The sequence below is a fragment of the Giraffa tippelskirchi genome, chromosome X (genome assembly GCF_054371585.1).
Source record: "Giraffa tippelskirchi isolate mGirTip1 chromosome X, T2T-mGirTip1v1.2.pri, whole genome shotgun sequence".
Lineage (NCBI taxonomy): Eukaryota > Metazoa > Chordata > Mammalia > Artiodactyla > Giraffidae > Giraffa > Giraffa tippelskirchi.
In genome coordinates, this window is record NC_137289.1 from 99,019,679 (window position 1) to 99,042,537 (window position 22,859).

The 22,859-nt window shown below is 43.9% G+C and overlaps 3 protein-coding genes across 4 annotated transcripts in view; all 3 read right to left on the reverse strand.

Annotated features, from left to right (window-relative positions):
* LOC145537187 (uncharacterized) overlaps positions 1–2,664 on the reverse strand; it is a 29,357-nt gene extending 26,693 nt beyond the window's left edge. For both annotated transcript variants that reach the window (XM_081568012.1, XM_081568013.1), the window contains exon 1: positions 2,440–2,664. The gene's annotated coding sequence lies outside the window, so the exon portion shown is untranslated. The remainder of the gene's footprint in view (positions 1–2,439) is intronic.
* A 3,472-nt stretch (positions 2,665–6,136) lies between these two features.
* Positions 6,137–13,157, reverse strand: LOC145537190 (uncharacterized). The gene is made up of 6 exons (XM_081568017.1): positions 12,242–13,157; positions 11,857–12,076; positions 10,863–10,942; positions 10,249–10,387; positions 9,722–9,880; positions 6,137–6,249 (listed from the first exon to the last, which is right to left on the reverse strand). The coding sequence occupies exons 2-5, from the start codon at positions 11,996–11,998 to the stop codon at positions 9,768–9,770; spliced, it is 474 nt and encodes a 157-aa protein (XP_081424143.1). The 5' UTR covers positions 11,999–12,076; positions 12,242–13,157; the 3' UTR covers positions 6,137–6,249; positions 9,722–9,767.
* Positions 12,554–21,513, reverse strand: LOC145537191 (uncharacterized). Its single transcript, XM_081568018.1, has 7 exons — positions 21,314–21,513; positions 17,277–17,525; positions 16,786–17,004; positions 15,557–15,728; positions 15,259–15,338; positions 13,428–14,025; positions 12,554–12,599 (listed from the first exon to the last, which is right to left on the reverse strand). The coding sequence occupies exons 2-4, from the start codon at positions 17,452–17,454 to the stop codon at positions 15,691–15,693; spliced, it is 435 nt and encodes a 144-aa protein (XP_081424144.1). The 5' UTR covers positions 17,455–17,525; positions 21,314–21,513; the 3' UTR covers positions 12,554–12,599; positions 13,428–14,025; positions 15,259–15,338; positions 15,557–15,690.
* Between the last annotated feature and the right edge of the window lie 1,346 nt (positions 21,514–22,859).

Consider the following 22,859-nt stretch of genomic DNA (forward strand, 5'->3'; position numbering starts at 1 on the left):
GATTCCACAGAAATTAAAAGGATTCTATGAATAAGTTTATAGTCATAGAATAACTACATCTGGCAATTTAGGTGAAGCGGAACAAACTATCAAATTTCAGTGAAAAAGAAACAGATAACCTATTTTAAAAGCAAGCTTGTAGTTGAAAAATTTACAGAAAAGAAATCTCCAGCCCCAGGTGGTATCCCAGGCACAAAAGAGAAGGGGAGGGAAAGAAAGGGTAGGGACAGGGACAAAGTAAAACATATATATATATATATATATATATATATATATATATATACATCTATATATCACTCCAATCATTTAATCAAGGTGATTTGGGCCAAATCCAAGCAATGTGATGAGACCATTCATTTTTTTTTCTCATTGTCCTCCAGCTTCCCCTTCCTGCCTCTCTCCTTTGCCCCAGTTCCCTTTCTCCTTCTTAAGTCCTGCCCTCCATCAAGGGCAGGCAACGATATGAGGCATGATTCCCACATTAAAACTGAGGTACGCTGCTCGGCTGACATTCAACGCGGATGCTATCATCCCTGCAGCTGGTACACTCAAGTTCTCTGTCTCTCCTGACGGACCAGAAGGTTTCACTCCTAATTTCAGGTATAGGTAGGAGAGAAGGTGCAGGGCACATGTTGGAGCCTTGAGTCCTTCATCTGTGAAATGCAGATGACCACAAACTGGGGGACAAACAGAAATAGCAGCACCAGGCCCCTTTCAATGAGAGCTACGAGCCAAACCCAGTGCATCACAGGACTCCTTGACATTCAGGAGCACGCCAAGTAGATTTCCATGCCAGGACTGTTGCATTTGTTGTTCCTTCTGCCTGGAATGCTCTTCCCTTAGGTAACCCCACGACCTGCTCCCTCACTTCCTCCAGATCTCTGCTTACTTGGCATCTTTCAGGGAGACTTTCCCTCATTATCTTGAAGAAAATCATAATATCATACCCACATACACCTTTTCCCCTGATCTAGCAATATCTTTCTTCACAGTGCCTGCCACCCTTGATTTACTTACTGACCACCAAGTCTATGCAATGAGAGACTTGGTTAGTTTTGCCCTGTCACAAGCTCCTCCAATAGTGCTCAGGTCTATGGCAGGTGCTCAGAAAACATTTGCTGAAGGACAGTCTGGAGGCAGGCCCTTTAAACACATTGCTAACATGCACAGGTACCCTCCAAGATGGGCACTGGCCCCACTGTATTAATTATGATACATACTGAGATTTCACGAGGCAAGTGATACACTCAACAACACACAGTCAGCATGTCAGGTTCCCGGCTTCAGAATCATATCTGCCAGCTACCAAATCCTCACTTCCTGGACAGAGACCTCACAGCCAAGAACGTAAGAGGTTTTATTTCTAACACGAAGACTTCCAACAGCTCATAGACAGCCAGAGACACCAAAAAGAGCTCACTGAATCTCTGCACAGAGAGCACACAACTCGAGTCTCAGACGCTCAAACACAACAGAGACCATAACCATACACGCTGTGACAGAGACCCTGCAAACAGTCCAAAGTCTTCCAGACAGAAACAAATGAGAACTGCACAGATGCTTCACATCATGGAGACTGACTCCCAAACCACGCGGACACTTACCGACCTAATACAAACCCTCCTAAACGGAAAGGCAGAAGTTTTAATAACTCAAGAACATCATATAATCTTAAGACAAAGTTCCCAGACAAAGGAAAAATTTGCAACCTCTGCATAGAGCCCCAGGCAGCTGATCCTTTACACCTTTAGACTAACCCATCCTTAAAGCAGCACAGAGGCATCACAACTTGGAACCCAGAATCAAAAAGCTCAGTGATCTCACATTCTGGGGTGCAGACCCCTAACACAGAGATCTCACACACAGGGACTGAAAGGCAAGAAACCTCCAAAGATGCACATCCCGGTATACAGGCACACATCCTAGAGGCTTTGTATTATGGCTCACAAAATCCACTCACATCAAATGTCCCATCACTCACAATTCCGCCCAAAGGCTCAAGATCAAATGTAGCCAAACAGCACCCGTGTTGTCACACGTAGCAACACACAATCCCAAGGTGCCAGATACAGTATACTCTCCAGGGAGAGACACCAAACTCAGAGACCTCTCCCTGGACATGAATTGCGTGCATTTGTGTGAAGACCGTGCGCTGCCACAGGATCCAGACTGAGCGAGAGCTAAACAAGACTGAAACGCAGTCACCATGCACGGCCAGTGACCGCGCCAAACCTCGCCACTAACCAGAGCAGCTATTCGACCCCTTTGGGAAAAGCAATAAAACTCGGAGGAAAATTGCATGCTCTGCATCGTTGCGCACGCTAACGCAGGCGCACGCGTATACTCGCGCCTCTCGCCCTCAGTTCCAGTTCTGTGCCCACAGCGCCCGCAATCACGCGGTGACCAGTCACTACCCAGAAAGCTTCTCTGACGCCATACCCAAACCGACAGCAGGTCTCTCGCTCCGTAGTCGTCCCACCAACGAAGGGGTGGAGTTGGAAAAGAGACGAAGAAAGTTTCCGCTGAATACCAGTGTCCACTCGGATTCGAAAGCAGCGGGAAGACGAAGAGGAGCGAATCGGGATAGACCCAGAGGCGCCCTGAGCGCCGCGCCTGGGAACTGTGGTCCATGCCTGACGCGGTGTAAGGGGGCCCTCCCTGCTGTGGAACGCCCTCTCCCAATGGTACCTTCCAGAGTGGGGGGGGGGTCTTACCGCTTCCCCTCAGTGGTATATCCCAGGACAGAACTGTTTCATCTCGCGCGCCCCTTGCTGGTGGGATTGGGGAACAGCAGATATAGATGCCCGGGGACCATTCCAGGATGATCCGCCAAGGGCGGAAGGGCAAGGTTAGGGTGAAAACCCCACAGATTGCTGCCATCTTGGACTCAAAAAGAAGTCTTCATAAACTGAAGATTACTTGTCTATAGTGACCACTGTCGTAACAAAGAGCATTGAAAGCATTTTATCTATGCTGCGCATCGTAGTTGTTTGAGCTTTCCGGTTTAAGGCAGAAATATCCAGCCACAGTCCCCCAGTGGGCAGGATAAGTAAAGCTTCCGACTGGAATCTGAGGTCCTGGCGTGGGGAAGGCCTCTGACGTTGACCGCGAGTAATATGTGAAAAAGACAACAGGACCTTCCATTCTGTTAGGAAAGGGGTCAATTTCGAGGGGACCCAAGGACACCACCTCGTAGGTGAGATAAAGATCACAGCTTTGTCATCATCTTATCATCCCTGAATATGTTCTCTAGCAGAATCCTCAGCCTGTCTAGCTAAGCTTCTCTCAACAGGTTTAACTGTCTGTTCATTCCGTTGTTCATGCATTCTCTCCAAAGTATGTGTCAAGCACAAATTTGTGTGCTTGGAAAGAGAAAATCGACCTTTTCCTCATGGAGCTTACATTCTGTTGGGATCATGTGGTCCCCAAATACAAGTAATTTATCAGGTGTTTGTAACTGCCATGATTAACATTAAATTGGGATAGTGAAATAGAGAGAGGGGATGATATCTAGAAAGAGTGGTCAGGGAAGTTCTAAGATTGTGACATTTGAGCAACAGCCTAGAGGAGATACCTATCTGGGAGAAAAGTATCCTAGATCCTAGTGGAAAAACTGGGGAGTAAAATCCTGATGTCTCCATTTTACTCCTGGGGAGTAAAATCCTCTCTTTCTCTAGAGAATGACTCAGTTGCCCATGGCCTGGGCCTTAATCACGCTCCCTTCACACACATCAGGGGCCTCTGCCCATCAAGAAAAGGACATTCTCCATTCCTGGGGAGGCTCATGCTGCACACAGGGTCCCTCACAACCTATCCTGCCCAGACTGCCCTCTTGCTGATCTCCCTGCCAATGACTGCTCTAATGGGGGAAAGAGAGGCAGGGATCTCTGCATTTGTGGTGGAGCCTCATGCAAATTGGTGAATGTGAGATTTCCCCCCAGCTGCTTGGAGGCTCAACTCTGTACCTTCCATGATCACATCCCCAGGGAATGTGACGAGTCCATTCCATCCATCAGATAAGAAGCTGGGTGTGTGATGGGGAGACACAGAGACATACCCTGACAGTGAGTCAGCCATAGGGTCCTTGTGGCCCTGTGCCAACGCCCCCCTCCCCCACTCCCTGGCCAGGGTTGTGCTGAGTCTTTCCCGCCTCCTCCAAGGAGCCCAAGCTTCCATCCAGTTCCTCCCCTCCTCATGAGCTGAGACCTTCCCTCTGCACTGGGCCTTGGGCGCCCATCTGCTAACGGTGCCCTCCTTGTTGTGGGTTGGGCAGATGGACTGAGAGAGTGTGTGTACACAGTTTTTGTCACAGGGCCCCTATCAAGGGTGGCAGTCATATCAGCAAGTATTTTTCTTAACAGGATTATTACCTGGGCTTCTGTGAACTGTGCATTATTACCCTCTCTGAGGATGGGGCCCCAAGCTTTTCTCTCTGTAGGGAGGCATGGTAGAAATCGTAGCAAATGTGACATCACAGGCCTGCTTCTAAGGCCCGTGAGAGTGGGGTCCATCCAGCCTCTCTCTTCAGACTGTTCTCGTGTGCAGATGTATGAATAGCTGAGAGGCCCAACCCTCTGGACACAGACCCCCCCCCCCAAACAGTTCTGAGATTTCATGCCCTGGGACAGAGATCTGCAAACAGTTCAGAGTGCTCATCCTGGATGCCAACCCAAAACAGCTCTAATAGGTCACACCTGAGGACACTGATGCACTCCAGCTCAGAAATTCCATCTCTGGCTTCAGATGAATTAGCATCCCTAACAGAAACAGCGTTGCTCACAGCCAGTTCTACAGGGGTAAGTTGTAACCTCTGCGATCCCTGAATGACACTGCGTCGTGAAGGAATTCTGGGTGAAAAACAGGAAGAGGCACACAGTGCTTTGGACAAACTGGCCCTTATTTAGTCACACGCCATATCCTCAGATATGCAGGTGACACCACCCTTATGGCAGAAAGTGAAGAACTAAAGAGCCTCCTGATGAAAGAGAAAGAGGAGAGTGAAAAAGGTGGCTTAAAACTCAACATTCAGAAATCTAAGATCATGGCATCCGGTCCCATCACTTCATGGCGAACAGATGGGGAAACACTGGAAACAGTGTCAGACTTTATTTTTGGGGGCTCCAAAATCACTGCTGATGGTGATTGCAGCCATGAACTTAAAAGACGCTTACTCCTTGGAAGGAAGGTTATGGCCAACCTAGATAGCATATTTAAAAGCAGAGACATTACTTTGCCAACAAAAGTCCGTCTAGTCAAGGCTATGGTTTTTCCAGTGGTCATGTATGGATGTGAGAGTTGGACGGTGAAGAAAGCTGAGCACCGAAGAATTGATGCTTTTGGACTGTGGTGTTGGAGAAGACTCTTGAGAGTCCCTTGGACTGCAAGGAGATCCAACCAATCCATCCTAAAAGAGATCTATCCTGGGTGTTCACTGGAAGGTCTGATGTTGAAGCTGAAACTCCAATACTTGGGCCACCTCATGCGAAGGGCTGACTCATTGGAAAAGACCCTAATGCTGGGTAGGATTGGGGGCGGAAGGAGAAGGGGACGACAGAGGCTGAGATGGTTGGATGGCATAACCGACTCGATGGACATGGGTTTGGGTGGACTCCAGGAGTTGGTGATGGACAGAGAGGCCTGGCGTGCTGCAATTCATGGGGTCGCAGAGAGTCGGACACGACTGAGCGACTGAACGGAACTGAACTGAATCTATATTCAAGACAGCAAGCTAGGAATAGAATGGAACTTACTCTGATAAAGTGTATCTACAAAAAAGCAACGTAAACAGGTCGAAATGGAGAAGATTGCTCATTTCCTATCGGGAAAAATGCCGATTATCACCTGCTTTAGTCAAGAGTATTCTGGCTGGTTTGTTCAATCCTGCAAAATGAGGAAAGGTTTAAGGTTTAAGCCAGTAGAAACTGTTGATATTCAAATATTATAGTATATTTTGAAAAGCAAAAATAATCTAGATCTAAATTTGTGGAATTAATATGCATATTTAGAGGAACTGTGGAACAGAAAATCTATATACAAACATTCTATCTCTACATACATCCTCAACTAGGCCATAAAAATCACAAACCATGGATTTTCAATACCATTAAATCCTCGGGGATAAATGTAACAAAAAATGTGCAAGGAGAAAATGAAACTTTATTGACAGAACTTTAACAGTCAAATATACAACATAAGAACAGCACAGTCGGCTTCAGTCTATCTTCTTTCAAGCAAGTCGTCGCCCTTCACCTATAATATATACATTAAAAAAGTTACTTAGCAGAAATTTCGATGACAGGAGAGGTGTACAGAGTTCATCGCAGTTGTAGTTTTATAAAGTGGACTAAAACAAGAACACTACGGGCGACCCTTTGGCTTACCTTCAGTTAATCCTCTCTAGAGATTTTATAGGCTTTTCAAGCGTATTACCAGTATTTTTAAAAACACACTACCCTTCCTAGTTATACAAGAAAATAAGGACACTGAGTTCAGAACAAATGAAATCAATTGAACCTATCAGAAGGTCGTTTTCAGTAGAGGGCAAAACTGTGTACACATTCAGTAAAATATCTAACAACAAAAAACACCCTAAGACAAACAAAATACACCAAAACTAAAACCAAAAAATCCCCCAAAAGTATCATTGAACTGTGTTGGTTTGAAATAATATTCCGAATATAGGACAGCTCAACAGTTGTTATCTCTGTTACTGCTTAAGTGAAGTAAAGAAAAAGGCCAGTAGTACATTTGTTTCTTCTCTACTGTGGAAGAGTGTAGAAATTTTCATTTGTTCTAATTTATCCCTGATGTGGTTGTTTTAAGTCAGTTAAACATTTATCCCCCTTTTTACTTGTGGCCCTCTTGTAATTCTAAATGTTTCTTGTCACCTTGGAAAGCATTCCAGTTGGTATAATAAATTATATGGGGACACTAATTTTCAGTCATTACTATCACTGGCGACATCAACATGTGAAGCAGAAATAGGACTTTCTCACAGCCACACCAAAAGAAGAAAGAGAAAAAGGAGAGAAGAAAAGAAACGGGAGAGCTAGAGGGAGTATGAGTGAGAGAGAAAAGCAAGTAGGAAGAGAGAAGAAAATCTGGAAAAGGAGATTTTTTGGTTTGTTTCTGAATGACAATGGCTTTTGAGAGACAACTCTGACCAATTTCAAAAGTTCATCCACGGTATCTTGTGATGTTTACTTATTTAGTTACTGTGGGCTATGTTAAATAATATTTCTTTTTCTACCCTATTAGACACATCCCATCAATATTCTAAAAATATGTGAGTTCCAGATTATACTCTGTTTTAATTCTGTAATCTACTGTTAGTGTCTTGTTCATATTTCTTATTAGGTATACTTGGGCTTTGTCCATTTTCTTCACAATCATGTAAACTGAGAGGAATGGACTGGCAATTTGGGGTTGGCAGATACAAACTATCACATTCAGAATGGATAAACAACAAGGTCCTACTATACAGCACAGGGAACTATGTCCAATCTCCTGTGATAAATCACAACAGAAAAGAATATTAAAAAATGTGTGTGTATATATATGTGTGTTACAAAATTATGTAAATTACCACATTGTGTTTATTTATTAGTTGAGTTTATTTTCCTCTTCCTGACGATTCATACCTGTCTTTTATTAAGTATCTTTTTCTTTTTCCGTTAGGTTTATTCTGTTGCTCTTTTTCTTACCTGTTTGTTGGGGGTAGGATTTTATATTTATGTACTTTATAATTAATGTATTTTTCTTTTTAAATACCATACATATTTAGGGCTAAGATGTTTCTAAGAGAACATTTTAATCATGTTCTGTAGTTACTTGCAAGTAGTCTGAAAGTTGTCCTTTCATCTACATGTTCTAATGGAATGGAACAAAAAGGTAAAGTGAAAATATTTAGAAGGCTAATACACAGTAAAATCTTCCCTAACCATGAAGTTCTTCCTGTAAAAGTAGAACCATGCAATTAATTGTCAGCAATCTGGAGAACACCTATGTGAAAGATACTACGCTGATTACGTGGGAAGAACTAGAGTTACAGACTTTAACCTTCAAAACTTTTTAAACTCACGTATCAAAGAGGAAAAATAACATATTTGATATAGTGAGAGACGATTATATCGTGAGGCTCAGATTTTTACTAGTTCCTTAAGAGTGAGAGTTGGGTGTATGGCAAAAACCATCAGAGTAGTGTAAAGTAATGATCCTCCACTTAAAATAAGCAAAAAAACGCCCCCCAAAACAGACCAAACATGGGGGCAGGTAGTGTGCTTAGCATGTGTATCTCACTCACACCTGCCTGGAATATCACTGACTAAATGCACTCTCTCAACTTGATCAGCCACAGAAACAGGAAACTAGACTACCTTTTGCCATTTTATTATTCAGTCATATCATGCTTCAATGGGGAAAGGATTTAAAATGCAACTAATTTTCTTAAGAGCTAGAGAATTCAGAATTTGAGAGAATTTAACAAACATCAAGCAGAATGTTGGCTCATTTTCTTTTTTAAAAAAATTAATTTTTTAATTTTAATTGGAGGCTAATTACTTTACAATAGTGTGGTGTTTTTTGCAATACATTGATATGAATCAGCCACGGGTGTACATGGGTCCCCCATCAGAAAATGAAATCGCAATTCCCCTGTTATAATTTGACTCTAGATGATATTTTATGATAAATCAATCAAGAAAAACAGAGTACTCTTGTATGCATTCCATCGAAGGGAATCAGAGAGTGCAAAAATCAGCATGGAAAAATTGGCATTTTAGTGTATCTGTTCTGAATTCACAACTTATATGAATAAAGTTCAGTTTAGAAGTTAAGGGATTTACCTGAATCACACACATTATGTTAAAGCTGGTACTAGAACCTACTGAGCATATTTCATGTAAACTGATATTTATTACAAATGCATTCCGTATTTGTTACAAGCAGAAATTAGAAAAGAACCTGAAAATTATTAGCTGTTGCTTAAAGTACTTATACTCAAGGAAAGAAAACGGTTTCCTTTTGAATCAGTTCTATTGAGAAGGATGAAACTGGAGCCCATTATACAGAGTGAAGTAAGCCAGACAGAAAAACACCAATACAGTATACTAATGCATATATATGGAATTTGAAAGATGGTAACGATAACCCTATATGCGAGACAGAATAAGAGACACAGATGCATAGAACAGTCTTATGGACTCTGAGGGAGAAGGTGAGGGTGGGACGTTCTGAGAGAATAGCATTGAAACATGTATATTATCATATGTGAAACAGAACATCATTCCAGGTTCGATGCATGAGACAAATGCTCAGGGCTGGGGCAGTGGGATGACCCGGAGGGATGGGAGGGGGAGGGAGGTGTGGGGGGGGTTCAGGATGGGGAACACATGTAAACCCATGGCTGATTCATGTCAATGTATGGCAAAAACCACTACAATATTGTAAAGTAATTAGCCTCCAACTAAAATAAATAAATTTATTTAAAAATAAAAAAAAAAGGAAAACGGTTTCCTATTTTCAGTTCGATATGGCTTTGATCCTGTCTCTTTATTGGAAAGTCTGTAAGTCAGGCACTCAGGCATCTGGGATGTGAACTGTCTTTCAAAGAATATGTGAATTCTATTATTAAAATAATAGTAATGTTCCCTCTATATTATTAAAGATACAATATTCTGAAAAACAGAAACCACATAAATTACTTTCTGAATGGATGACATACCTGCTTCTGGCATTTCAACAGGCTCTATATTTGACGCAATCTCCTCCTAGACATCAGGACCATCTCCACCTTGACCCCCAGTCTTTGCCACAGCCAATTCCGGGAGATCAAGTTCCAGGTCAGAATCATTAAAAAAATACATCAATTCAGCTGTAAAACCTACAATATAAACAAGGGAATGATGATATTCATTCCCTCAGTGTTATGAATTAAAAGCCTTAGGTTAGGATGGTAAAAATGTGATGAGTAAGAAATTCAGGAGCATTATTCCAGGAATGTTTTGCTGGAGAAAAAGAAAGCAGAATTTTCCGAAAGTCATTACCATTTTCCTTTTCCAGGGTTGTCCTCAGACAACTTAGATGCTCCCCCGACTTGTCTTGAAAACAAGGGAAAACTTCACCAACCACACGAACCTGCAAACTATACTCTCCTCAGTTTTTTAGGAACTGTCTGAAGTCCTTTTCTAATGTTTCCTTTCCTCCACTCACTGGGTATGTCTTAAGGCAGGATGCACTGATACACTTTACCTTGACAGGCATGCTGCAGCTTCTCTTCACCACGATCCACTGGATGCTCTTCATTTACTTCCTCCTTTGCAGGTGTGATATCATGAATTTCAGCTGGTGGTTCCCCTTGTTGAGGTTGCTCAACACTGGGCTGCTGGTCCTAGTAGAGTGGGCATGCAAATAAAAACCTTTTGTTGTTAATACATCTAATAGCATAAATATACATAAGACACAGATGTATCTGATCATAAGTAAACCTAACAACATTTTCCCAACACAATTCTATGTACTTACTTTTAATAAAGTTTCTCTTCCCACAGAGAAAAGTTAACTCCCAAAAGAGTTACTCAGAAAGACTTTGGAAGCTATTTAACTCTATGTTGGGATGGAAGTATGCAATCTGTTGTTAATAAGCAGGAGGAGGGAGTCACTGGGCACATTTCCAGGGAATTTAACAGTATACTCATCCAGGCAACGCCAGACTGTAATATATCTGGATCAATGTTCCTTCCTAAGACACACTGTCACCCTTTATCAGCATGAAAGACCTTTATCACTGCATCTGTACTACTTAACATCATTTTCTCAAAAATAAACTTCTGCTAATAGAAAACACCAAATGGTAAGGTACTCACAACCACAGGTGCATCCAGCTGGGAGGACTCTTGATCTATAGGTCCCAGTGTTGATGCCACTTGCCCACTCATATTTCTCCCTGAAAGTAGAATGTTGTGATTTAGAAAATGTATTTATGACTAGAGCTATATTTGATCACTTTTATGGCCATATGTTGACTTATTACTTTTTTTAAAAATGTGAAAATACTTTCAAAAGAAAACGATGGTTAAGTATGAGTGTACATGCATTCCAATCACACTAAATACAGTTACTAGAAAAGCCATTTTTGTCTTTGCTAAGCTGGCAGAGAAATTACCTTAAGGTACACAGGAAGGCTCAATTTTTGTGAGGAAGTTTGATTTCACAACAGAATTCTCCATTATGAAGATATTTAGTGAAATACTGCTAAGAGTTAAAAATTCAGGACTATTCCTTTTGTCACACTCCTATTCACCAGACATATCTCCCCCAACTCCCTTGGAATTCAGCTGGAACTAGAAGGCTCAGTCTTTACAGCCTGACTATGGCGATTTTCTCAGTGTCTGGGGCTGAAGTGAGTCTGCATGCAGAGCAACCGGTCCACGTCTCCCTTGACACCTTATCACAAAACCCGGGAGACAGTCACAACCCACCCCCCCACCCGCGGTCCGGTTTCTAGGCCTTTCCTTAATCGCCCACCCCGCCCCCTGCCCAGGTCCCACTGCCGGCCCCAGATTCTGTGCTCTGTCATCAGTTCCAGGGCCCCAGTGGACCAGATATTTCAAATAGCACTCCCAAGTCTCACCCCCACCATCACCCGACCCCTGCCCTCTTCTGCCCACCGAGCTTCCTCTCCAGCCACCAGGGCAAGAACTATGGCATCACGACACCTCTGAAGAGCAAGATGACGACCTCGAGGGCCTTCCTCCTCAAAGGCCCGAAAACGCACTGCCCGACCCGCCCGAAACTCGCTGGCTCCCCCTCACACGCTCGCACACATCAACTCCAGACAGGACAGATCTGTGGACCTACCCGGTGACTCGAAAGCAGCGAGAAGGAACCGGGACTGAGTAAACACAACCGCCTCAGGCCCAACGCTCCTCACAGAATCTGCGCTACTTATGCGCACCAAGGCGCATGCGCAGTAGCGGGTGTACGGGCACACACTGCGCATGCTCCCTGAGTTCCGCGTGTGCCGAGCACGTTGAGCTTTTCTCGCTACTGAGGTAAGAGTCCTGGAACCGCAGGGTCTCTGGAGGATGAGAAAGGGGGTTGAAGACTGTATTTTTTTCCTTCCAGTGCAGTCTTTCTTACGCATCCACAAACTGTGGTGATAGGTAGTCCCAGGTTACCCTTAGTGGAGAATGTGTCTCAGGAAGACATTTATGACAGGAATAGACATTACTGGTTTGAATACCTATTTTTATACATGCTTTGATGAACCATTTCCTTCTCTGCTTCTGGGTTTTCCATCATGCTTGCAATGGCTTTACTCACTTCCATAGAACAGACACAGAAATATGTACCTCCGTTTCCATCTGTTGCTTGGAGCATTGCACATTTATATCTCTGAACTGGTAACTGATTTCTCAGAATATACCTCTGGTTCCTGTACAATATTCTTCTTTTAGCATCGGACTTGACTTTCACCACCAGACACATCCACAGCTGGGGGCTGTTTCCACTTTAGCTTAGCCTTTTCATTCCTTTTGTAGCTATTTCTTCACTCTTCTCCGGTAGCATATTCTTCTTATTCTCAAGAATTTCGGTACTTCCTAGGCGTTTTAATTTTAGCCAATTTTACCCAAGAGAAAGGAAAACATATTCACACAAGGACCATTACTAAAATATCCTACTCATGTACTCTTAATAGCCAAAACTAGAAACAACCAAACTATTCAACAACTGGTATGTAGATGAAAGAAAAAAAGAGTATACTCATGCATAAGAATACTACACAGTCATTTCAAAAGGAACTACTAATGCATGTAACAGCAAGGAGGCATCTCAGCTGTGCCACTGAGAGATGTCAGACACAGAAAGCTATGTGTTATATGATTTCATGTCAATGGATTTCTGGAAAACGCACAACTATAGGCACAGAAATGTATCTGTGGTTGCCAGGGTATAGGAATGGAGGAAGGAATCTGAATGCAAATAGCCGGAGGGAGCATTTGCTTTTTTTTTTTTTTTTTTAATAAATTTATTTATTTTAGTTGGGGGCTAATTACTTTACAATATTGTAGTGGCTTTTGCCATACATTGACATGAATCAGCTATGGGTTTACATGTGTTCCCCATCCTGAACCCCCCTCCCACCCACTCTCCATCCCATCCCTCTGGGTCATCCCATTGCCCCAGCCCTGAGCATTTGTCTCATGCATCGAACCTGGAATGGTGTTCTGTTTCACATATGATAATATACATGTTTCAATGCTATTCTCTCAGAACGTCCCACCCTCACCTTCTCCCTCAGAGTCCATACGACTGTTCTATGCATCTCTGTCTCTTATTCTGTCTCGCAATAGGGTTATGGTTACCGTCTTTCAAATTCCATATATATGCATTAGTATACTGTATTGGTGTTTTCCTTTCTGGCTTACTTCACTCTGAATAATGGGCTCCAGTTTCATCCATCTCAATAGAAATGATTCAAATGTATTCTTTCTAATGGCTGAGTAATATTCCATTGGGTATATGTACCAATGCTTCCTTATTCATTCGTCTGCTGATGGACATCTAGGTTGCTTCCATGTCCTGGCTATTGTAAACAGTGCTGTGATGAACACTGGGCTACACGTGTCTCTTTCAATTCTGGTTTCCTTGGTGTGTATGCCCAGCAGAGGGATTGCTGTGTCGTATGGCAGTTCTATTCCCAGTTTTTTAAGGAATCTCCACACTGTTCTCCATAGTGGCTGTACTAGTTTGCATTCTCACCCGAGGGAGCATTTTCAAACCAACGGGACGTTTTCTACCTTTTTGTTGTGGTAGCATTTACGCAATGGTATGCATATGTCAAAACTCGACACACAGGAATGCTTTAAAGCATTGACTTCTCTTGTATATAAATTATGTCTCAAGCTTCTCTTCACCACGATCCACTGGATCCTCTTCATTTATTTCCTCCTTTGCCGGTGTGATATCCTGCATTTCAGCTGGTGGTTCCCCTTGTTGAGGTTGCTCAACACTGGGCTACTGGTCCTAGTAGAGTGGGCATGCAAATAAAAACCTTTTGTTGTTAATACATCTAATAGCATAAATATACATAAGACACAGATATATCTGATCATAAGTTAACCTAACAACATTTTCCCAACACAATTCTATGTACTTACTTTTAATAAAGTTACTCTTCCCACAGAGAAAAGTTAGCTCCCCTAAGAGTTACCCAGAAAGACTTTGGAAGCTATTTAAATCTATGTTGGGATGGAAGTATGCAATCTGTTGTTAATAAGCAGGAGGAAGGGAGTCACTGGGCACATTTCCAGGGAATTTAACGGTATACTCATCCAGGCAACACCAGACTGTAATATATCTGGATCAATGTTCCTTCCTAAGACAAACTGTCACCCTTTATCAGCATGAAAGACCTTTATCGCTGCATCTGTACTACTTACTGAGAGGGCAACCGGCAGGAAGGCCAGGAGTCTCCAAACGGAGGAAATAGGCTGCAAGTGTCAGACATTTTCTCTCTCTCTTAAGCGGCAGGATGAAACAAACTAGGGATATTGTTTCCCTTCTCTATACAAATTTAAAAGAGGTTTCTCTGAAAATACTGTGTTGCCATGACACCTGGTTTCACCTGAAGTTAACTATTCTCAAACTTTGAGTTAACCAATCCTTTTTTCTTATGGAAATGTTTGTCTTAAGCTATGTTATTGTACTCTGCATTTACCCCAAGCGCTGTCTTCCGCCTAATGGCTCAGAACTTACTTGACAAACCAGTATGTTATACTCAGACATTGTTCCCCTAATCTATGTAAATGAAACTATTTGCATGATCTGCCTTTCTGCAAAATTCAAGTCAATCGTTTTATGACCCGGGATGTCTGGTGCCCAGATTATTCCAAAATACATCTTATGGATGAGGGGCCTGGTGCCATTCTGAGTTTAAGACATTCCTTTCTTTCATTAACAAACTGCTAGTGACTATGTATCATCCAGCTGAAGACTAGCAGGGGAGTACTCTTTCTACCCCCTTCCGATGCCTATGTCAGAAGCTTTCTCTATCTCGTTTACACTTTAATAAAACTTGATCACACCAAAGCTCTGGGCGATCCAGCCTCGTCTCTGGCCCCGGATTGAATTCTTCTCCTCCAGAGGCCAAGAATCCCGGCCGTCTTTCTGCGGCTCAGCAACGACCTCACTACTTAACAATATTTTCTCCAAAATAAACTTGTGCTAATAGAAAACATCAAATGGTAAGGTACTCACAACCACAGGTTCACCCAGCTGGGAGCACTCTTGATCTACAGGTCCCAATGTTGATGCCACTTGCAAACTCATATTTCTCCCTGAAAGTAGAATATTGTGATTTAGAAAATGTATTTAAGAGTACAGCTATATTTGATCACTTTTATGACCATACGTTGACTTATTATTTTTTAAAAAATGTGAAAATACTTTCAAAAGAAAACTCTGGTTAAGTACGAGTGTACATGCATTCCAAGTACACCAAATACAGTTGCTAGAAAAGCCATATTTGTCTTTGCTAAGCTGGCAGAGAAATCACCTTAAGGTACACAGGAAGGCTGAACTTTTGTGAGGAAGTTTGATTTCACAACAGAATTCTCCATCATGAAGATATTTAGTGAAACGCTGCTAGGAATTAAAAATCCAGGACTGTTCCTTTTGTCACACTCCTTTTCACCAGACATATCTCCCCCAACTCCCTTGGAATTCAGCTGGAACAAGAAGAAAGGCTCAGTCTTTACAGCCTGATTTTCTCAGGGTCTGGGGCTGAGGTGAGTGCATGCAGAGCAACTGGTCCACGTCTCCCTTGACACCTTATCACAAAACCCGGGATAATGAAGAAGGAATTCCTGGGGCCTGGACTCCATCTTAGGCCTGTTGGTGCTGATCATGCTCGGCCACCTCTCTAATGGACTCTGAACTCTGTGCCTAGTGCCTGTGAAAACGACAATAGAAGGATAAGACCCCCTCCGGACAGGGGAACCTTGAAGATCCTATCCAGGTTACTCATCGCCTAAGAGAAAACATACACTAATCACCCCTGTCTCTGGACAGGCCGTAAATGTTTCTGTACCTATCGGAGTGTAACCTCCGGCTTATTGATTATTGGCCAACTGTTTAACTGTTTGAACACATAACACCTAAATGATGAGATTACTGTGATTGTATTTACCCTTCCTTTGTTTATGTAAGTCTCGAGGAATTTGGGGTGGTGAGTTCGGACACGTACACATGGGGTATAAAAGATTTTCACAAATGCTGGTCGGGGTCCTTGGCTAAGAGGAGACTCTGCCTTGGGCCCGCCGGTGTAATAAACTGCCCTCCATTACCTGCATTGTCCCTCTGAGTGAGTTTGTTCCCCAAAACGCGTGGCTATAACAATACAGTCACAACCCCCCCGCGGTCCGGTTTCTAGGCCTTTCCTTAATCGCCCACCCCGCCCCCTGCCCAGGTCCCACTGCCGGCCCCAGATTCTGTGCTCTGTCGTCAGTTCCAGGGCCCCAGTGAACCAGATATTTCAAATAGCACTCCCAAGTCTCCCCCCCACCATCACCCGACCCCTGCCCTCTTCTGCCCACCGCCCTTCCCCTCCAGCCACCAGGGCAAGAACTATGGCGTCGCGACACCTCTGAGGAGAAAGATGACGACCTCGAGGGCTTTCCTCCTCAAAGGCCCCAGATCGCACTGCCCGACCCGCCCGAAACTCGCTGGCTCCCCCTCACACACTCGCACACTTCAACTCCAGACAGGACAGATCTGTGGACCTACCTGGTGACTCGCAAGCAGTGAGAAGGAACCGGGACTGAATAAACCCAACCGCCTCAGGCCCAACGCTCCTCACAGAACGCTCAGGATGTATGTGCACCAAGGCGCATGCGCAGCAACGGGTGCACGTGCACACACTGCGCATGCTCCCGGAGTTCGGCGTGTGCCGTGCACGTTGAGGTTTTCTCGCCACTGAGGTGGAGTCCTGGAACGGCAGGGTCTCTGGAGGATGAGAAAGGGGCTTGAAGACTATATATTTTTCCTTCCAGGGCAGTCTTTCTTATGCATCCACAAACTGGTGATAGGTAGTCCCAGGTTACCCTTAGTGGAGAATGTGTCTCAGAAAGACATTCGTGACAGAAACAGACATTACGGTTTTTAATACCTATTTTTATACATGCTTTGATGAACCATTTCCTTCTCTGCTTCTGGGTTTTCCATCACGCTTGCGATGGCTTTACTCACTTCCATGGAAGAGACACAGAAATACATACCTCTGTTTCCATCTGTTGCTTGCAGCACTGCACCTTTATATCTCTGAACTGGTAACTGATTTCTCAGAATATACCTCTGGTTCCTGTACAATATTGTTCTTTTAGCATCGGACTTGACTTTCACCACCAGACACATCCACAGCTGGGGGTTGTTTCCACTTTGGCTTAGCCTTGTCATTCCTTCTGTAGCTATTTCTTCACTCGTCTCCAGTAGCACATTCTTCTTATTCTCAGGAATTTTCGTACTTACTAGGAGTTTTAATTTTACCCAAGACAAAGGAAAACATATTCACACAAGGACCATTACTAAAATATCCTACTCATGTACTCCTAATAGCCAAAAACCAGAAACAGCCCAACTATTCAACAACTGGCATATAGATGAAAGAGAAACAAAAGTGTATACTCGTGCAGGAGAATACTACACAGTCATTTCAAAAGGAACTCCTAATGCATGTAACAGCAAGGATGCATCTCAGCTGTGCCACTGAGAGATGTCAGACACAGAAGGCTATGTGTTATATGATTTCATGTCAATGGATTCCTGGAAAAGGCACAACTATAGGCACAGAAATATATCTGCGGTGGCCAGGGTATAGGAATGGAGGAAGGAGTCTGAATGCAAATAGCCCAAAGGAGCATTTTCAAACGAATGGGGCGTTTTCTACATTTTTGTTGTGGTAGCATTTACGCAATGGTATGCATATGTGAAAACTCGACAAACGGTAATGCTTTAAAGCATTGACTTCTATTGTATATAAATTATATCTCAATACCTCTCACTTTTTTTTAAAAGGAAAAGGAACTTTTAAGTATGTAAATACTGGTTATTGTATCCATCTAGACCATGAGCTCATAAACATAAAAATCTTATTTGGAATTCTTTCCAGACCTGGCCAACTTCCAGGATTTCCCATGACACCTTTGTACCCTTATGACAGGACACAGAAACTTGGTCTTAACCATGTTTACAATTCCCTCTCCTTCACTTCAAGTCCATATTCTTGCTGAGTTCTGTCACTTTTACTTCGAAAATCTCTAATGCATCTACTTTTTCCAAAGTCCACCGCATCTGCTCTAGTCCAAAGCCTCCCTCCATTTAATTGTCAACCCCCTTGAGTTTGTGTCATACCCCTTGGGTTTGTGCATCAGAGAAAACAGACAACCCTGTCACATGCTCTCAGTGAAGACAGCCTGGCAGTAGGGAAAATAAGACCATGCCTCTGCTCCAGTAGTGCCTAGACACGTTGTCCACGTCAATCAGAACTGAGGACTTCTTGTAAAAAGTGCAGATGCCATGATCTACATTCAGTGGATCTCACTCAGTGCGGCTACAACAGTGCCCTAGAATCTGTGAGATTACACTATACTTGGGAAACTTTCAGGGACTTTATTAAACCCCTTTGGTAGCGAGACTCAGCAAAATAAGGGAAATAGAGATCGGGACAGATATTAGAAAAAATATATAGATAATCGACAAAACCCAAAGCTGGCTCTTTCAAAAGGTCACTACGAATTCATAAATTTCCACCCAGAAGAATAAAACAAAAGCAAGATAACTATAGACAAAACTTGCCAATATCAGGAAAGAAATAGGTTACAGATTCCACAGAAATTAAAAGGCTTCTATGAATAAGTTTATAGTCATAGAATAACTACATCTGGCAATTTAGGTGAAGCGGAACAAACTATCAAATTTCAGTGAAAAAGAAACAGATAACCTATTTTAAAAGCAAGCTTGTAGTTGAAAAATTTACAGAAAAGAAATCTCCAGCCCCAGGTGGTATCCCAGGCACAAAAGAGAAGGGGAGGGAAAGAAAGGGTAGGGACAGGGACAAAGTAAAACATATATATATATATATATATATATATATATATATACATCTATATATCACTCCAATCATTTAATCAAGGTGATTTGGGCCAAATCCAAGCAATGTGATGAGACCATTCATTTTTTTTTCTCATTGTCCTCCAGCTTCCCCTTCCTGCCTCTCTCCTTTGCCCCAGTTCCCTTTCTCCTTCTTAAGTCCTGCCCTCCATCAAGGGCAGGCAACGATATGAGGCATGATTCCCACATTAAAACTGAGGTACGCTGCTCGGCTGACATTCAACGCGGATGCTATCATCCCTGCAGCTGGTACACTCAAGTTCTCTGTCTCTCCTGACGGACCAGAAGGTTTCACTCCTAATTTCAGGTATAGGTAGGAGAGAAGGTGCAGGGCACATGTTGGAGCCTTGAGTCCTTCATCTGTGAAATGCAGATGACCACAAACTGGGGGACAAACAGAAATAGCAGCACCAGGCCCCTTTCAATGAGAGCTACGAGCCAAACCCAGTGCATCACAGGACTCCTTGACATTCAGGAGCACGCCAAGTAGATTTCCATGCCAGGACTGTTGCATTTGTTGTTCCTTCTGCCTGGAATGCTCTTCCCTTAGGTAACCCCACGACCTGCTCCCTCACTTCCTCCAGATCTCTGCTTACTTGGCATCTTTCAGGGAGACTTTCCCTCATTATCTTGAAGAAAATCATAATATCATACCCACATACACCTTTTCCCCTGATCTAGCAATATCTTTCTTCACAGTGCCTGCCACCCTTGATTTACTTACTGACCACCAAGTCTATGCAATGAGAGACTTGGTTAGTTTTGCCCTGTCACAAGCTCCTCCAATAGTGCTCAGGTCTATGGCAGGTGCTCAGAAAACATTTGCTGAAGGACAGTCTGGAGGCAGGCCCTTTAAACACATTGCTAACATGCACAGGTACCCTCCAAGATGGGCACTGGCCCCACTGTATTAATTATGATACATACTGAGATTTCACGAGGCAAGTGATACACTCAACAACACACAGTCAGCATGTCAGGTTCCCGGCTTCAGAATCATATCTGCCAGCTACCAAATCCTCACTTCCTGGACAGAGACCTCACAGCCAAGAACGTAAGAGGTTTTATTTCTAACACGAAGACTTCCAACAGCTCATAGACAGCCAGAGACACCAAAAAGAGCTCACTGAATCTCTGCACAGAGAGCACACAACTCGAGTCTCAGACGCTCAAACACAACAGAGACCATAACCATACACGCTGTGACAGAGACCCTGCAAACAGTCCAAAGTCTTCCAGACAGAAACAAATGAGAACTGCACAGATGCTTCACATCATGGAGACTGACTCCCAAACCACGCGGACACTTACCGACCTAATACAAACCCTCCTAAACGGAAAGGCAGAAGTTTTAATAACTCAAGAACATCATATAATCTTAAGACAAAGTTCCCAGACAAAGGAAAAATTTGCAACCTCTGCATAGAGCCCCAGGCAGCTGATCCTTTACACCTTTAGACTAACCCATCCTTAAAGCAGCACAGAGGCATCACAACTTGGAACCCAGAATCAAAAAGCTCAGTGATCTCACATTCTGGGGTGCAGACCCCTAACACAGAGATCTCACACACAGGGACTGAAAGGCAAGAAACCTCCAAAGATGCACATCCCGGTATACAGGCACACATCCTAGAGGCTTTGTATTATGGCTCACAAAATCCACTCACATCAAATGTCCCATCACTCACAATTCCGCCCAAAGGCTCAAGATCAAATGTAGCCAAACAGCACCCGTGTTGTCACACGTAGCAACACACAATCCCAAGGTGCCAGATACAGTATACTCTCCAGGGAGAGACACCAAACTCAGAGACCTCTCCCTGGACATGAATTGCGTGCATTTGTGTGAAGACCGTGCGCTGCCACAGGATCCAGACTGAGCGAGAGCTAAACAAGACTGAAACGCAGTCACCATGCACGGCCAGTGACCGCGCCAAACCTCGCCACTAACCAGAGCAGCTATTCGACCCCTTTGGGAAAAGCAATAAAACTCGGAGGAAAATTGCATGCTCTGCATCGTTGCGCACGCTAACGCAGGCGCACGCGTATACTCGCGCCTCTCGCCCTCAGTTCCAGTTCTGTGCCCACAGCGCCCGCAATCACGCGGTGACCAGTCACTACCCAGAAAGCTTCTCTGACGCCATACCCAAACCGACAGCAGGTCTCTCGCTCCGTAGTCGTCCCACCAACGAAGGGGTGGAGTTGGAAAAGAGACGAAGAAAGTTTCCGCTGAATACCAGTGTCCACTCGGATTCGAAAGCAGCGGGAAGACGAAGAGGAGCGAATCGGGATAGACCCAGAGGCGCCCTGAGCGCCGCGCCTGGGAACTGTGGTCCATGCCTGACGCGGTGTAAGGGGGCCCTCCCTGCTGTGGAACGCCCTCTCCCAATGGTACCTTCCAGAGTGGGGGGGGGTCTTACCGCTTCCCCTCAGTGGTATATCCCAGGACAGAACTGTTTCATCTCGCGCGCCCCTTGCTGGTGGGATTGGGGAACAGCAGATATAGATGCCCGGGGACCATTCCAGGATGATCCGCCAAGGGCGGAAGGGCAAGGTTAGGGTGAAAACCCCACAGATTGCTGCCATCTTGGACTCAAAAAGAAGTCTTCATAAACTGAAGATTACTTGTCTATAGTGACCACTGTCGTAACAAAGAGCATTGAAAGCATTTTATCTATGCTGCGCATCGTAGTTGTTTGAGCTTTCCGGTTTAAGGCAGAAATATCCAGCCACAGTCCCCCAGTGGGCAGGATAAGTAAAGCTTCCGACTGGAATCTGAGGTCCTGGCGTGGGGAAGGCCTCTGACGTTGACCGCGAGTAATATGTGAAAAAGACAACAGGACCTTCCATTCTGTTAGGAAAGGGGTCAATTTCGAGGGGACCCAAGGACACCACCTCGTAGGTGAGATAAAGATCACAGCTTTGTCATCATCTTATCATCCCTGAATATGTTCTCTAGCAGAATCCTCAGCCTGTCTAGCTAAGCTTCTCTCAACAGGTTTAACTGTCTGTTCATTCCGTTGTTCATGCATTCTCTCCAAAGTATGTGTCAAGCACAAATTTGTGTGCTTGGAAAGAGAAAATCGACCTTTTCCTCATGGAGCTTACATTCTGTTGGGATCATGTGGTCCCCAAATACAAGTAATTTATCAGGTGTTTGTAACTGCCATGATTAACATTAAATTGGGATAGTGAAATAGAGAGAGGGGATGATATCTAGAAAGAGTGGTCAGGGAAGTTCTAAGATTGTGACATTTGAGCAACAGCCTAGAGGAGATACCTATCTGGGAGAAAAGTATCCTAGATCCTAGTGGAAAAACTGGGGAGTAAAATCCTGATGTCTCCATTTTACTCCTGGGGAGTAAAATCCTCTCTTTCTCTAGAGAATGACTCAGTTGCCCATGGCCTGGGCCTTAATCACGCTCCCTTCACACACATCAGGGGCCTCTGCCCATCAAGAAAAGGACATTCTCCATTCCTGGGGAGGCTCATGCTGCACACAGGGTCCCTCACAACCTATCCTGCCCAGACTGCCCTCTTGCTGATCTCCCTGCCAATGACTGCTCTAATGGGGGAAAGAGAGGCAGGGATCTCTGCATTTGTGGTGGAGCCTCATGCAAATTGGTGAATGTGAGATTTCCCCCCAGCTGCTTGGAGGCTCAACTCTGTACCTTCCATGATCACATCCCCAG

Bases quoted from the DNA above. Each gene is read 5' to 3' on its own strand.
- LOC145537190 (XM_081568017.1), bottom strand. From the start codon at position 11,998: ATGCGCAGTGTGTGCCCGTACACCCGCTACTGCGCATGCGCCTTGGTG. The intron at 10,388-10,862 runs GTGAGTACCTTA...CCACTCTACTAG, and splicing joins AGCTGGATGCACCTGTGGTT to GACCAGCAGCCCAGTGTTGA. The intron at 9,881-10,248 runs GTAAAGTGTATC...TTTATATTGTAG, and splicing joins GCTGCAGCATGCCTGTCAAG to GTTTTACAGCTGAATTGATG.
- LOC145537191 (XM_081568018.1), bottom strand. From the start codon at position 17,454: ATGACAAGGCTAAGCCAAAGTGGAAACAACCCCCAGCTGTGGATGTGT. The intron at 17,005-17,276 runs GTATGTATTTCT...CTCATCCTCCAG, and splicing joins AGCAACAGATGGAAACAGAG to AGACCCTGCCGTTCCAGGAC. The intron at 15,729-16,785 runs GTAGGTCCACAG...TTCTTGTTCCAG, and splicing joins CACTGCTTGCGAGTCACCAG to CTGAATTCCAAGGGAGTTGG.